This window comes from Talpa occidentalis, unplaced genomic scaffold (assembly GCF_014898055.3).
Source record: "Talpa occidentalis isolate TD23 unplaced genomic scaffold, MPIMG_talOcc4v2.1 talOcc4.13, whole genome shotgun sequence".
In the NCBI taxonomy this organism is placed as follows: Eukaryota; Metazoa; Chordata; class Mammalia; order Eulipotyphla; family Talpidae; genus Talpa; species Talpa occidentalis.
In genome coordinates this window covers 57,058,332-57,075,783 of record NW_023601322.1, presented here as the reverse complement: position 1 = coordinate 57,075,783, position 17,452 = coordinate 57,058,332, and the positions used below count along the sequence as shown (strand labels likewise).

Here is a 17,452-nt window from a genome sequence, read left to right as displayed (position 1 = left end):
CTTTTTAAAGTATACTGTGTGTCACAATATTCACTTAAATATGCTAATAAAACTAAGTTATTAAACAGAAGAGATGCTAGATGATGGATAGATGATAGACAGTTATCACAAAACACAATAATAGATTTTTTTTTTAATCCAGGCCATATGATGACTAATATGATACTCTTAAGAAGGAATTTTATTTTACATATAGACTTCTCAATGAATTAAAGCCTTGTTATTTTCATATTGCTGAAATGATCACCATGTTGCTTTTTGACAGAAAGCATACAGATCATACAACACTTACAGATCTGATCCCTGCAGAGCCGTGGGGTGATTGATGTGACTGAATTCAGCATGCACAGTGCAGTGATGATGAACTTGAAGGATGATGCTTTCCATACGGTCCATTAATAGGATGTTGTAGCCTCCATGGGCACAGTCCTGGAGGATGTCTCTTGTGTCTTCAGTGAATTTCTGTCTTGATTTTGAAAACATTTTTATTAATTATCTAATAATAGCCTAGAAATGATCTACCAAAAGTTTCCCCATTTGTCTCTTTGTTGAAAAATAAAGTATAACCTGTCTTTCTGATCAAATTATTGCATCATTTAAAAAAATGTATCATCTCATTGTGAGGGAAAATAGTGAAATAAATCTGAACAGGACAAGTGCTGGGTCTTTTACATTTCCTGCATATTATTAGTTTTTTCATTTTAGAAGATTTAGGAACTAAATATAATGATTAAATAATTAACATAATTCTTTAAATCCAAAAATAGCTAATAGATTTTTCTTTTCTTTAAAAAATATTTATTTGTGCATACAAGGACTGGGGTACAAGCCAGAGATCCAGGGCTAGGGTGAGAGGATTCATCAGAGACAGAGTGGGGAGCAGAACAGGCTGGTTGACTGAAATACACTGCTAAGGGAGCAGAGGGTAAGATAGGAGAGGTCTGCTGGCCATGTGGGTCACCTCCTTGGTCGGAGATTGAACTCGTGCTGCAGTAGCTGCAGATTGCTTCATAGTGCTGACGTTTAACCCCTTGTGCCACCTGGGAGGCCCTGCTTATAGATTTTTCTTTCAGCTGTTTTTATGCAGTAAGTCTAAATTATTAATTTTTTTGGTAAAATTTGCCTTTGTAATTTATTTTGCCATAAAGAAGCATTTTACTTCTTTTTGTTTTTGTTTCTCTTGCTTTTGCAGTTGAATTCCCAAAGACATCCCTGAAGCCAATGTTGTGAAGTGTTTTGTCTCTGTTTTCTACTATGTGGTTTATAACTTTAAGTCTTTAATTCACTTTCAGTTAATTTCTTGTATGGTGTGATATCATGGTCAAATTTTATTATTTTGCATGTGGCTGTTCAATTTTCCCTACATAATTTTTTGAAGAGATTTTCCTTTCTTCATTCTGTAGTCTTGACTCCCGTCATAGATTAACTCTCCATATAATTGTGGAGATATTTTTAGGATCTCAATTCTATTCCTTTGTCCTGTGTATCTGTTTTTAATTCCAATAATATCTTACTGCTTTGAATACCTCCCTTGCGGTATGCAAGTCTGGGAATGTGATGCCTCTTTCTACTTTTTGGACTTGGACTTACTTTGACCTTTTAGGGTTGTTTGTGGTTCTACTTAAATTTCAGTAATATTAGTTCTAGTTCCTTGAAGAAAGCTATTGGAATTTTTCTTAGTATCAATATATATATATAGATATGCTTAAAGGCCATGTTGTTTTATCTTTGGGTAATATGGCCATTAAACTATATGAATTCTTCCAAATAAATATATAAGGGATATTTTTTATTATTTTGTGCTTGCTTGTATTTCTTTTAATTTTTTTATATTATAAAATTATAATATTCATTGTTAAGGGTTTTTACTTCTTTAGGTCAGTTTATTCCTAGGTATTTAGTATTTCTGGATGCCATTGCAAATAGTGATAGTTTTTTATTTCATTCTTTCTTTTCAACTGATTTTTAAAATTGATTTTGTAGCCTACCACTTGCTGTTCTGTTTTACTATTTCTAGTAATTTTTTTTCTGTTTGCCTTAACCAAGATGAAAATGCATATATTGTGCAAAAATGAAAAATGATGTAAAAGATATATGAAATTAAAAATAATAATAAATATTTCTAGTAATTTATCATTGAAAATGATGTGGATATTGATACTTTATTTCTTAATTTCTTATCCAAATTAGATCCATTGTATATATTGTTTCTTGTCTAATTGCTGTAAGAGTTTCAGTACTATTTTGAATAGTAGTGATAAAATGCTTTACTTTTACCTGCTTAGAAGAGAATTTTTTTCAAGATTTATTTATTTATGCATACAAGAACTGGGGCACAGGCCAGAGGTCTGAGGAGGGCAGTGAGAGGATTCACCAGAGACAGAGTGGGGAACAGACAGGCTGACTGAAATACACTGCTGAGGGGAGCAGAGGGGGGAGTCAAGGAGAGGTCTGCTGCACCATGTGGGTTGCTCCCTGGCTGGGATCAAACTCATGCTGCAGTGGCTGCAGACAGCTTCATAGTTTGAATCTTAACCCCATGTGTCACCAAGGAGGCCCCACTTAGAGAATATCTAAGTTTTTTTCACACTGAGTATGATATGTGTGAACTTGTCATACATGGTCTTTTTTATTTTGAGGAATGCTCCTTCTCTCTGCAATTTGAGAGTTTTTATCATAAATGTATTTTGAATCTTTTCAAATGCTTTCTCTGTTGATATAGCCATATGATTTTATCTTTACTTTTGTTGATTTGATGAATTACATTGATTAATTTACATATGTTGAACTAACCCTTAACCCAGAGTAGATCCTACTTGGTCATGATACATGTTTCTTTTAATATACATTTATTTTGGTTTGCCAAGATTTTAATTCCTTTCTTGAACTTTGCCTTTTTTGAACTTGTGTTCAGGACATGCATTCTGTGATTACATTGTCACCTATAGATTTTAGTATAAGTAAACATATACAATATGGATTTTAAAAAGACCCATGTAAAGTCACATCATTTATAATAATGATATGTTTAAGATATATTCAACTATGCTCAGAAATGGTAAGAATCTTTTTTTATTACTTTTAAGTTATATAAGTAATGTTGATTAACATCACATATACATCTTAGGTTTGTGTTATTTCACCAAGCCAACCACCTAAGACCCCGCAATACTCCATTTAGCCACCCACCCCTTTCCCTTTTTTCTCTATCCCAACACATTTCCCTCCTGGTGGGCCTGGTCATCATCCAATGAGCTCTTTCTCCTGTTTTCCCCCAGCCATTTCTCTTCCTCTCCTGTATGCCTCAGGTCTATGGTCAGCTTTCAAGGTTTCTCTTTTTGTGACATTTTGTTTGGTTTCTCTATATTTTATATATAAGTGAAACCATACGGTATTACCATTTTTTTATTTGGAATTCTTTTGATTAGTATAATCCCTTCCACCTCCATCCATTTTGCTGTAAATAGCATGAGTTTATCTTTTGTGATTGCTGAGTAATATTCCATTGTGTATATGTACACCATAACTTTTGATTCATTCATCTGTTTTGGGACATTTATGTTATTTCCATATCTTGGCTATTGAAAATAGTGCTGCAATAAACATATGAGTACAGATTTCCTTGCAAATCCATTTTTAGTCTTTTTAGTCTTTTAGATCCATTTTTAGTCTTTTGAAGTTCCTCCACACAGCCTTCCATTGGGGCTGGACCTGTCTACCTTCCCACCAACAGTGTAAGGAGGATCCTTTTTCTCCACACCCTCACCAGCACTTGTTGATTGTGGACTTTTTGATATGGGTCATTCTCACAGATGTGGAGTGTTATCTTGCTGTGGATTTTTTCATGTCTGCTGACTGCACTTATTCTTTGGAGAAGTGTCTATTTAGCTCTTCTGTCCATTTTTTCATTGGCTAATTGTTTCACTTTTGTTGAGTTGTGTAAGCTCTTTGTTGATCTTTGATATCAGTCCCTTCTTAGATGTATTGTGTTCAAATATTTCTTCCATCAGTAAGGTGTTTTTTCATTTTGATTACTGTTTTTTTGCTGTTCAGAAGCTTTTCAGTTTAATGTAGTCCCATATGTTTATATTATCTTGTTTTCCTGGATGCTTGAAATGAATCTGAAAAGATGATTTTAAAATTTATATCATGGAATGTTTTTCTCTCTTTATTTCTGTTCTCTCTTTAGTTCTGTTAGCATAAATTGTCTTTATGCATTGTGGTGCTCCTCACTCAGTGCATATGTCTTTATGTGTGTTAACAATTCTTGTGTTAGGCCTTTAATCATATTGGAGCATCAATATTATTACTCATTATCTTTTTGATATTGGCAATATATTTTACCTGATATAAATATAGCTGTTTCTGAATTTTTAAATTATGATTTGCTTGTAGGATAGTCTTTCAACCTTTAACCCTAAATCTTACTTGTTTTGCTGGTAAAATCGGTTTCCTGTAAACAGCAGAAGTTTGAACATTTTTAATCAAATTATACCTTTTAATTGCTAAATTTAGGCCATTTGCATTTAAGGTGATTATTGAGGCATGCATGCTCATTGTTATTTTGCTATATTTTTTAATTTGTCTATTTTTTGACATCATCTTTTTCTGTTTTGTTTAGGTTAAATTTCCAGTGTCTTATGAGTTGTTTCTACTGATTTTTGTTTTAAACTTCTTTTAAGGTTTTCACTGATGAACTAAATTTTTTTTTTGTGTGTGATATGTTGGACAGTCTGATATTAAACTCATCCTGATGGGTCATATTGCTATTCACTTTCTCCTCCATCTATAGAATATGTTGCAATATTATAAGCCTATTTTCTTTTCCAGCTTGGTGTTGAGACATTTTTTTTCTCTTGTCAGTGAAAACTTTTTTTAAAAAAGAGAAGATTTACTTATTTATGCGTGCAAGAACTTCGGTACAGGCCAGAGATAATGCAGTGGGGTGAGAGGGTTCACCAGAGACAGAGTGGGGAACAGAACAGGCAGATGGACAGAAAAACACTGCTGAGGGGAGCAGCGAGCAAGTCAGGAGTGTTCTGCTTCGCCATGTGGGTAGCTCCCTGGCCGGCTGGGGATGGAACTCATGCTGCATAGGCTGTCGATTGCTTCATAGTGTGGTGTTTAACCCCTTGTGCCACCAGGGAGGCACATTCAGTGAAACTCTTAACCCTTCCACTTGTCATTAATGTTCTTCTTACAGGCTAAATTATTCCAAACTGAACGTATATTTTGAGTACTTTACATATCTATTCCTATTGCCTTCTTGCCTATAACATTTGTACTGTAAAGTATGGGAAGTCTATTTGGTGTTCCCTTATAGTTTGGTTTGCCAGACCTTTGCTCCTTATGCATGCAGTGTGGAGCCTCCTAAAACATAGAAAGTAGAAAACATCTTCTCTTAAAGATTTGTATTTTGAGAGAGTTTTGGTTACTGTTTCAACTTCTGTGCTTGTGATTGGTTTATTCAAGTTTTCTATTTCTTCCCTATTCTGTCTTGGGTGATTGTATAAATCTAAGAATCTATTCGTTTCATCTGTGATGTTAAATTTGTTTGCACTATATATTATCCTCTGAATTTCTGCAGTGTTTCTTATAAATATGAATTGTATTGTTATAAAATATATTGTATTGTTATAAAAGGTATTATATTGTTATAAAATTGTATTGTACTGTTATAAAATTCCCTCTTAGGAAATTCCCTCTTATAGGCTAAATTATCATTGATTTTGCTGTATCCTATAAATTCTGGTAGGTTGTGTCATTATTATTTGCTTTATAGTATTTTTTGATTTTTTTTGTTATTTCTCCATTAACCCAGTGGCCATTCAGTAATGTATTATTCAGTTTCCACATTAAAATGTTCCCTTATTTTCTTTTTGTGGTTAGTTTAGTACCTTTATGATCAGAGAAAATTATATGTTATGATTTCTGTATTTGTGAATTTGGTGATGTTTGTCTTGTGACACAGTATGTGATTAGTCTTGGAGAATGACCCATGTGTACATTAGAAAATTGTGTATTTGGCATTTGGGTGGGGATGTAGTGCTCTGCAAATAACTTTTTGCTACTGCCTTCTCTGAAGCAATTCTGGGCCTTCTTCATCTGGTGGTTTGAAAGGCTGGGGGCACTGGGTCTATACAGCCATTCAGTACGATGCTTTTCCATTTGATGATAGTTTATTTCACTGTGCAGAAGTTTTTATAGTTTGTGGTAGTCCCATTTTTTTAAAGATTTATTTATTTATGGATACAAGAACTGGAGTGCAGGCCAGAGGTGTGTGTGGGGGGCATTGAGAGGATTCATCAGGGACAGAGTAAGGTACAGAAAAAGCAGATTGACTGAAATAACACTGCTGAGGGGAGCAGCAGGTGAGTAGGGAGGGGTCTGCTGCACCATGTGGGTAGCTCACTGGCCAGGGATCAAACTTGTGCTGCAGTGGCTGTGGATAGCTTCATAGGTTGTGTCTCAACCCCTTGAGCCATCAGGGAGGGCTGGTAGTCCCATTTTTTAAGTTTTATTTTGTTTCTGTCCTTTGTGTTTGGAGTCAATGCCTCAAAGTCATCTCTAAGTCTAATGTCGAGGAGCATATCACCTATGTTTACTTCTGTGTGTAATATGGTCTGGTTTTACATGTCATTGCAATCCACTTTGAATTAATTGGTGTGAATGGTGTTAGTGGCCTACTTTTTATTTTTGCATGTGTCTATGAACTTTCTCAGTACTGTTTATTATAGAGATTTTCCTTATTCCATTTTATCTCTTAAAATTTTATTTCTTAATTTGCCACAAATAAGTTGTCCACATACATTTGGATTTAGTCCTGAGTGCTTATATTATGTTATTTTATTATCATTACTTTGTAGTATAGTTTGTAGCTGGAGACCATGGTGCCTCCATTTTTATCCTCAGATTTTTTTTTGCTCTTTAGTGTCTTTTGTAGTTCCAAATAAAATTTATAATTTTTTTTTTGCCCCATTTCTGTGATGCATGCCATGAGGATTTTGTTAGCAATTACTTTGAATCTCTATATTGCTTTGTGTTATATAGCTATTTTTTAAAAAACATATTTATTTGAGGTAGGATGGAGTTGCATCAATGTATATGATTCAGAATATGTTCACATCTCAGTTGGCATCACCACATGGCACCCACCACAGAGCACCCATCTACCTGCAATGTATACCACTAGACCTCCTCTCCACTATGTCTCCAACCGTCCTCCTCTAGTGGTCTCAATTGTTCAATATTTCTAGACAATTTTTGGTCTTAATTTTCTGTCAGTTCCTTCTTTTTATTTCTATATTTTCCACATACATATTCTATATTCTGGAGAAATAATCCAAAATTTATGATGTTAATTCTTCCAGTCATTAACACGGAACACCTTTTCATTACTTTATGAGTTCTATTTCTTTCAACATTTTTTTAAGCATATGGGTGTGTTATTTGTTTAGAAAACATTATTCCATGATATTTAATTATTTTGATGCAATTTTAAATGGAACTTTTTTTCTGACTTATTGTTCTGCTAACTCATAATTTGCATGTAGAAACACAGCAATTTTTAAATATTATTTTCATCTTCCCACTTTACTGTATTTATTATTTGTAATAATTTTTCCTGGAGTCTTTGGGATATTTGATGTATATTACCACATCACATGCAAAGAGTGATATTTTTTCTTTTTATTTCTAATTTTTATGACTTATAGATCATTTTCTTATCCAATTGCTGTTCTTAGGATTTCAAATATGATACTGAAATATTGGTGAGAGTGCATGTTCTTGTCTTGTCAGTAGTGGAGGAAAATCTTTCAAGTATGATATTGACTTTAGGTTTGTCATGTATATGCTTTTATCATATTGATGTACATTCCTTCTACAACCATTAATTGATTTTTTTAAAGTAAAAACAAATCATATTTAATCTTTCAAAATTTCCCTCTGTCTATTGAGATAAAGATCCATTATCCCTCAAATCATTGATGTAATGTAACATATATATTATTGAGTTGAAACAACTTTATACCTTGAAAAAATCTCACTTGATCATGATGTACGAATCTTTTAATGTAGTGTTGCTAGTATTTAATTATAGTTTGCTAGTTTGCTGTTGAAGATATTTGCATCTATATTTATCAGAGACATTGGTCTAGAGTTTTCCTTTTTTGTAATGCCTTTGTCATGGTTTGTAATCAGAGTACATTGGTTTCTTATAAAATATATTGAAAGTTTTCGTTCCTTTTCAAAATTTTGGAAAAAAATAAAAATGATAAGCATTTATTCTTCTTTGAATGTTCGGTGCATTTTGCTAGTGACACTATCTAGTTGTGGGTCTCATTGATTTGGGAGCTTTTGATTATTCTTTCTATTTCTTCACCAATAAGTCCACTGTATAGTCTATTTCTTTCAAATTCAGCCTTAGATTGTTTTATTTTTACATAAATTTCTCCATTTTCTTTCATTTGTCCACTTTTGTGCTATGTAAATGTTCCTATACTATGAATGATCATTTGTATTTCTGTAGTATTTGCTGAAATTCCTCTTTCCTAGTCTCTATTTTACTTGAGTTTTTTCAGTCTTCTTTTTGAATCAGGCTCAAGTTTTGCCTACTTTATATATTTTTTCTAAGAACCAGTTCTTGGTTTCATTGGTAGTTTATACTATATTATATATCAATATTTGATATCTGTTTTGTTTATTTTGGCTCTAATAATTTTATTATTTACTTCCTTCTACTGACTTATAGCTTTGGTTTTCTTCTTTTTTTAGTTGCTTTAGTTGTAAGTTTATATTTTTTTTATTTGTGATTATTATGTTTCCGAAGGTAGGTTTGTAGGGACATAAACTTCTTTCTAGTACCACTTTTACTGCATCCTTTAGTTTTTGGTAAGATAAACCTTTGTTTTCATTTGTCTCTAGCTATTTTTTTCATATATTTCATCTTTAATTATTTGTTGATGTAACATTTGCTCCACAGCATGTTGTTTAACATATTTGTGGTTTTCTGTTTCCTGCTTTCTGCTTGATTTCTATTTTCATACCATTGTTATCTGAAAAGATATTTGAATTTATTGTAATGTTCATAAATTTATTAAGATGTTTTGTGTTTCAACATATAATCTGACTTTGAGGATATTCTTGAGCTCTTGAATGGAATATATATATTTGTTGTTTTGTGGAGGAATACTCTGAAAATATCTGTTAGGTTATATTATATTTAATGTCACTTAAAGCCATTTTTTATTCAATTTCTGACTGGATGATCAATCCATTGCTCTAAGTTCCCATACTATAGTTGTGTTTGTGTCAATGTCTTTCTTTAGGTCTCCCAGTATTTTCTTCAGAGATTTTGATGTTCCTATGTTGGCTACATATATATATATATATATATCAATAATTAATGTATTATGTTGTTGCATTGATCATTTTATCATTATAGTATGTTCATCTTTGTCTCTTGTCACCTTTTTTTTGGGAGGGTGGAACTAAAATCTATTTTATCTGTATAAGTATAGTGGCTCCTGCCTTGTTAAATTTTCCATTGGCTTGGAGTTCCACATTTATCCCTTCACTTTAAGTCTATATTAGTCTTTGCAACTAAGCAAGTCTCTTGTAGTGAATACACCTTTGTGTTTTGTTCTTTTTTCTGTATCAATGTATTATAATTTTCAGGAAAGAAAGGAAATATCCCTGGTTCCTGACATGGATGTCATGTGGGGTCTGTACCAGGTTCACAGTCACTATGCTTTCCATTCCCCTTGTGAATTCAAACCAGTTTTTATCTTGTATACACAGTCTTTGTAGTTGTTAACTAGTTTAGTGTTTCAGCTATATTTGAATGGTCAGTGATTTTGGTTGTAGCACAGAACCATTAGCAGGGTGTAAGTAAGGATACATTTTAGCCCTTTGCACTGCTGCAACAATCAACCTCAGAGGTCCCAGTCAATATGATGAATCTTTCCTTATTTAGTAGGGAGTTCACCAGGGCCTAAGGCATGGACATTGGTGTCATCTCTTCCCTTTGCATGCCATATACATGTTGGTCTGTCACCCTAGTTTCTTCCTTACTTCAGTCTCAGATGCATATCCAGCCATCTTCAGATTATAGATATGTGGGTATTTCTGGTATCAGAGTGATGATGAGAGCAGTTGTGTTTGAGTTTAAACTCTTCTGTTGGTTGTAGTCTACATGGAAGAAACACTAACAGTATTTCAGCCAACGTCAATGTTGATATCACTCTTTCAGTTTCTTCCTGTAGATGAGTTTGCTTGTTAGTTCTTTACTAAATTACCAGTGATAGTAAATGTTATCCAATTAATTTTCTTTCCTCAGATGCTCTCGATAAGATAAACTCATGCTTGTTAATACTAATAATTCATAACATATAAATTTGGAATATTATTAGAATAATACAGATGCACAGTTATGGCATTTACCGACTTTCTCATCCAATGTTTTAATTATCCAAGTAGTTTACTATTATATTTGTAATATGGAATGTATTTGATGTTTCCATTTCTAAAGAGACAATCAAAATCCAATTATATTATTTGTAAACAAGCAGTGGCAAATACTGGACAATAATTACTTTTCATAAAGTGCTTCTAAGAATTCTGCACTTATATTATGTCTGAGATTAATTGAAGTCTGGGGACATTCTCCCATGAGATGTCCCTCAAGGATTACCCTATTCTGTGGTTTACAAAAGATATGGAAGGATTTGTTCTGATCCAGAAGATTGCACTGGATATTCACATGCCGATCTCTGACTTGAACTAGGTGTGAATCCTAAATAGAATTAATCTAATTTCAGAGATCAGGAGATATAATAAATCAAGTTTCTCTGGACACAAATTGACTAATATAATACAAAAGAGTCATAGTATATGAAGAAATTACAGCAGCTACTGGAAATTCACCAGACAGCTATAACTAGGCTGAAGGAAGCAGGGGAGGGAGACTATTACTTCATTTATTAATATTGAAAAAAATTCATTCCCCACAGGAAGTTGACTCTCATTTTATATCCTCTCCCAGACCACAGACTCTGGGAAGAATCCTTTGAAAAGTATGAGGAGGTAAGTTTGAACTATATGAAAAGTAACCCTGCTTCTCACAATGAGTCATGATATATGAAGTATACTCCCTTAGTAATTGAAAGAGGGAGGAATCAAAAAAACATCAATTGGTTTAGTAAATCTGTAAATGACCAGAGAGATAGTATATTATCTTGATGGAGGGTAGTTATGGATAAAACTGCCTTGGTCCTGAATTCTTCAGTCATTGGTTAACAGGAAACACAGTAAGCGTATATTATTTAACCCTAATTTTCTTCATTATTGCACATAGGATTCATATGAACAGTCAGTGAATTAATGCATGCAAATCACTCTTTGACAGTTAGTGAGCCCTCCATAATCACAGTTAGTTAACAGTTCTAATTTATGGTATTATAATTATTATTGTTAATATTTCCTACATTATACTGTCAATAGAAGGAAACAATAACATTCTCCAGGAGAACATCTTTTAGGATTACTTCACCTCAGGGTAAGAGGCGCACTATTTGGATCCTTCATAGGAAAGATAGTGCTCCTCTTCTTAGGAATTATTTTTCAGAAGAGTTTAGGGGCATTTAGAGAAACAAGGAGTTATGACTGCGCGTAAACTGCACATTCTTTCAATTACCATTTGTCATTTATACAAAAAAAAAAAAAAAACCTTGGTTCAGCCCTTAAACAATATAGAAATTTAGGTCCCTTGAGTTATTGATAGGAAATTTGAAATTCTCTAGCAAAAATAAAAACATATTGCCATTTTTAGATAAGACATTGCAGAAAATTAAACTTCCTTTTACTATATTTCTAGATTTAAATATATTATTAATCATTTAATAGCAAAATAATTGCATTTTGATAAAATACTTTGTATGAATTTATTAATTTACTGTTTATCCATAATTAGGTAAAGACTGAATCTGTAGTCTGTTAATTTCAGTTTTTTATTGAAACACCATATCAGTATTACAAATTATACACCCAATGTTTATTGATTTAGTATTTGAAAAAATACCATTTATAAGGTTGGCTCTCCTAATAACATGGCAATCTCTCCTTTTATGTTTGAAAGAATAATCTGAATATGTGAGCTATTCACTAATTTTTAAGCTTACAAAGATGATAGACACAGAACCCTTCTAAAGAAAACATAAAAGGAACTTTTCCTCCATACTCCTAGACCCAAGAGAATATAAGAATATAAATAATATGTAATTTTAGAGTATTTTCAAGATATAAAATATCACATATTTGGTCCTAATCAGCTGTTCTGTGAAACAATAATTTGATGATTGAAAAGGGATTGCTTGTAAGCACAGAGATAGGAATAACTAGTTATCAGTATATACCACCCAAAACAGTGTTTGATGCTTTGTCATTCCTAGTGTATGTAATTTTGCATTGTTTATCTCTATTTCCCATTCCTAGACTATAAGCTATTGAATCAAACATAGCTAATAATATCCCTTGCATTGTTGTTGTTATTGGAGAGGTGTTTACATATCAAAAAGTCAGAAAGATAGGAAAGCATCATGAATGAGAGAACCTCAGAAAAGTAGTCCAGGACCCCTGAGGCACCCAGAAACCCAAATTCCTTACGGAAAGAAAGTTTCTTAGGATAAAATCACTCTAACAATTGTTCAAAAAGATTTATATATTTATGCATACAAGAGCTGGGGTACAGACCAGAGGTATGGGCTAAGGGGTTGTGAGGATTCACCAGAGAGAGTGGAGAGCAGACCAGTCACATCTACTGAAATACACTGCTGAGGGGAGCAGCAAGTGAGAAAGGAGAGGTCTGCTGTGCCATGTGGGTTGCTCCCTGGCTGGCCTGGGATCAAACTTGTACTGCAGTGGCTGGTGATAGCTTGATAGTGCTGTGTCTTTAACCCCTGCATCACCAGGGAAGCCCAATTTTTTTAGTAAATTTAACATCAATGTGTTAAAGAGATGGCCTCCCTGGTGGCACAGGCGGTTGAGTGCTGCACTGTGAAGCTATCTGCAATCTCAGCAGTGCCGGTTTGATCCCAGCTGGCTGGAGAGAATTCCACATGGTGGGGCGGACCTCTTCTGTCTCACCCACTGCTCCCCTCAGCAGTGTATTTTGACAGTCTGCCTGTTCTGTTCCCCACTCTATCTCTGGTGAATCCTCTCACCCTCCCACACATCTGGCATCACCCTCCCACACATCTGTACCCTGGTTCTTGTATAAATAAATAAATCTTTAAAAAATGTGTTAAACAGAACTTTGTTCTCTTCCCATTTTATCTAAGGCATCATATAATGTTTTATTTTAATTACTCAAATAAAGGAAGTCATAGGGATACAACAAAGTATTTCAAATATGTTGTTGTTATTGAAATCAAAATATCTGCTTGTCACTGTTTGAAAATAGAAGAGACATTGCATCATGGTTCACAAAGGAAATCAACTCATTGATGTAGGGTTTGAATATGAGGTTTTTGTTATCAGATCAATGAGAGTGTAAGTTTTCATTTGTCATTTGAAGAAAGAGGCTGCTCCTACAAACAGGGAAAGTTAAAATTCATTTATGTTAAAATTCATTAATGTTCAAGGATAAAATTGAAAATTAAGATAACATTTAATAAAATAAGAATTATGGAAGTTAACAAACAAAAAAAATTCAACATTTGTCTGACAATTAAAATTTCTTACACATAGCTTTGTGAATTCCTCAAGGGAAATTCAAGACATCATCTGGGGTAGAGATAGATAGAATAGGACATTCCAAAAGCAAATTTGCAAGACTTGAAATAGACTATATATATATATATATATATATATATATATATATATATATATAAATCAAGCACATAGGTAAACTAGTGGTTAAGTAAGAGATTATTATAAAAGAGCCAAAATTTTCTAAAGTCAAGTTTATTTTATAACTTAAAAAAAAAAAATTACATGCCACCATATGACCCAACAAGTTCAATCTTAGAAATCTACCCAAAGGTCACAAAAGCATTAATTCAAAAGGAAACCTGCATTTCTAAGATTATTGTAGCACTATTTACAACCGCTAAGATATGGAAACAACTCAAATGCCCCAAAGCAGATGAGTGGATCAAGAAGATGTGGTATACAGACAAAATGCAGACTACTCAGTGATCAAAAATGATAAACTAATGCTATTCACAACAACATGGATAGAGCTGTAAGGGATGATGCTCAGTGAAATAAGTCAGAAGGAAAAAGAAATATATCAGATAGTTTCACGTATAGAAGGAATATAGGGCAACCATATAAGGGATCAGAGAAAACAGACAAAACTAGCAGGCAAACTATAAATCGGAGATATTCAGCAGGACAGGGGGAGGGAGAGGGATCAAAATAGGGGAAGGAAGAGCATAAGTGACTGTATTATATAACTGTTAATTTCAAGGCAGAAGTGTGTTGATTAGGTGAAGTTTTTATTCCCTGTTTTTCCCTTATGAGAATATAAAGTTTTTGGGGTCTTATCTCTAGGGATACAGAGAAGCAGGTCTGGCCAAGACAATTTTTTTTTTTAAGACTATACCTTCTGTAATATTTTGTTGTCTTTCTGTTTTTCAGTTGAGGGACAGACCTTGAATGAAAATATGGACCAGAATAATGAAACTTCAACTGACTTCATCCTCCTGGGACTCTTTCCCTGGTTGGGACATCCTTCCCTGCTCATTCTCATCATCCTTCTCTTTTATACCATTGCCTTTGCTGGAAATTCCATACTAATCCTCCTCATCTGGCTGGATGCCCGCCTTCACACACCCATGTACTTCTTGCTCAGTCAGCTCTCACTCATAGACCTGGCTTACATCTCCAGCACAGTCCCCAAGACAGTCATCAACTACTTCACAGGGAAGAAAAACATTTCTTATTTTGCCTGTGTCACACAACTCTTTTTTTTTCTTACCCTTAGTCTTGCTGAGTGTATCCTGTTGACCCTCATGGCCTATGACCGCTATGTGGCTATTTGCAACCCCCTAAGATACACAGTCCTCATGAGCCCTAGGGTCTGTTTGCAGATGGCATCTGCAGCCTGGATTGGGGGAGCTCTTGCAGCCCTTGTCCACACGATCTACCCTATGCATTTCCCTATCTGTGGTTCCAGAAAGATAAATCATTATTTTTGTGAGATGCCTGCCATCCTGAAAATGTCTTGTGTGGACATATCGACTTATGAGATGGTGAAATTTGTGTCAACTATTGTGTTTCTCCTGGTCCCATTTATTCTGATTCTGTCCTCCTACACTCTCATCTTCCTCACTGTCCTCAGGATGAACTCTCGCAAGGGCAGGAACAAAGCACTGGCCACCTGCTCCTCCCACCTGACAGTGGTGAGTCTCTATTTTGGTCAGGGCATGTTCATCTACATGACACCCAATTCTTCTCTAACACCTGAGAAAGACCAGGTAGGAGCTGTGCTTGGCACCATAGTGACCCCCATGCTCAACCCACTCATCTACAGCCTGAGGAACAAAGAAGTGGTGGGGGCTCTAAGGAAGTGTTTAGGAAGATGTTACAATTGAGAAAATGATCTGTTTCTTCATTTCTCTAAGCACCTAAGTGTATTCATAGGCTATATTTATATTTTACTAGATGTAATACGTAGTTGTATTACTTTTTCCTTCTAAATTTACAAAGAATATAATTAGCCATATGTGAATAAAACAAAGTGGTAAATTAATAATTTTTCAGAAGTCAATAAGAATTATTTAATTTTTCTACTAAAGTTCTCCATTTTCTTTTGTGTATTAATATTTATATTTAGAATCTAATGAAATAGGTCACTTTATAATTTTATAATGTTTTTAGTGTGAGGGCACATCTTAAAATACAATACTGAATTTTCAAGTGAATATATTGTCTTTTTTAAATAAAATAAATTCGGATATTACTGGGACCTTCCCAGGGGTGCAGCGGTTGAGCGCTGGGCTGTGAAGCTGCCTGCAGCCTTTGCAGCGCCAGTTTGATCCCAGGCTGCCAGGCGAGGGTCCCACATGGCACGCAGACCTCTCCTGACATGCCCTCTGCTCCCCTCAGCAGTGTATTTCATCAGTCTGCCTGTTCTGTTCCCCGCTCTGGCTCTGGTAAATTCTCTCACCCTCCTGTGCTTCTACTGTACCCAGTGCTTGTATAAATAAATAAATCTTTAAAAAAATAAAAATAAATTCTGATATTACAAATTTATACCTAAACCTGACAGGTTACCTTTCAATTTTCTTGTTATTACACTTCCAAAACTGTTATCATCACAAGAATGCCCTCTTAAAATGCTTTACTCATATATAAATAAGATCAATTAATAAAGTATAAGTATCACTTTTCAAAAAAATAAATATCAGTGAGAATTAAAATAAAAATGACTGCTGTTTGCCCTAGTACTTTTCCTATTCCCTATCACTCACCATTTTCCTAGATGTGTGTATATCACACCCATAGTTACTTGTATATTGTTACAATAATGCATGATGTCATGTGGTTACATACTATATTACATTCATCAAGTGAAGTGGATTTAACTGTGTGAGTTTATTTTAACCTCTAGTTTAGATAAGTAAACTTATACCAATGATGATTTATGAAAAATATTGATATATCATTCAAAAATAACAATTTATTAAGGCATAATATTCATATTGTCTTGCAAATAAGGCCTAAAGGATGTAATGGAACCACATGGTTTTCTGTTACCCCAAAAAGAATCCATCCTTTGTTTTGCTAAGTACACTTTTCAAATGATTAACTCTACTCCATCACAAGATGGACAAAACAAGAAGACCATTAAAGAAAATTAACAAAAGTAGATTATTAGTCATTGCTGCATAATCAAGCCAAATTGCTACAATTTAATATGCACACAAGTCTTTGTAGTATATTTATTTATAATCAAAGTGAAACAATCAAATATATTTCAAAAGATATGTGAATGAATAGGCTGAGCTATACTCATATACTGAAATACTATTCAATGATAAGAAGGAATAAGCTACTTGTTGATTCATACAACAAGGAAACAAGGAGGTTGCATCTTGTTTTAAAAAGATTTATTTATTTATGCATACGAGAGCTGGGGTATAGGCCAGAACTCAAGGGGGTTGAGAGGTTCACCAGAGACAGAGTGGGGAACAGAACAGGCAGATTGACTGAAATACACTGCTGAGGGGAGCAGCGAGACAGACAGGAGAGGTCTGCTGCACCATGTGGGGTTCTCTCTGGCCGAGGATCGAACTCAGGCTGCAGTGGCTGGTGAAAGCCTGAGAGCATGGTGTCCCCAACCTCTGTGCCACAAGGGAGGCCCACCCAAACCCCCCAGGTTGCATCTTAAAATACATTTTTGCTAAGTGAAAGAAGTCAGATCCAAATGATACATATTGTACAGTTC

At 34.2% G+C, this 17,452-nt stretch overlaps 1 protein-coding gene across 1 annotated transcript; it reads left to right on the top strand.

Moving 5' to 3' along the window:
• Nucleotides 1-14,666: 14,666 nt before the first annotated feature.
• On the top strand, nucleotides 14,667-15,596 carry LOC119242874 (olfactory receptor 2T27-like). The gene has a single exon (XM_037508318.1). The coding sequence runs from the start codon at nucleotides 14,667-14,669 to the stop codon at nucleotides 15,594-15,596; it is 930 nt and encodes a 309-aa protein (XP_037364215.1).
• The last annotated feature ends 1,856 nt before the right edge of the window (nucleotides 15,597-17,452 follow it).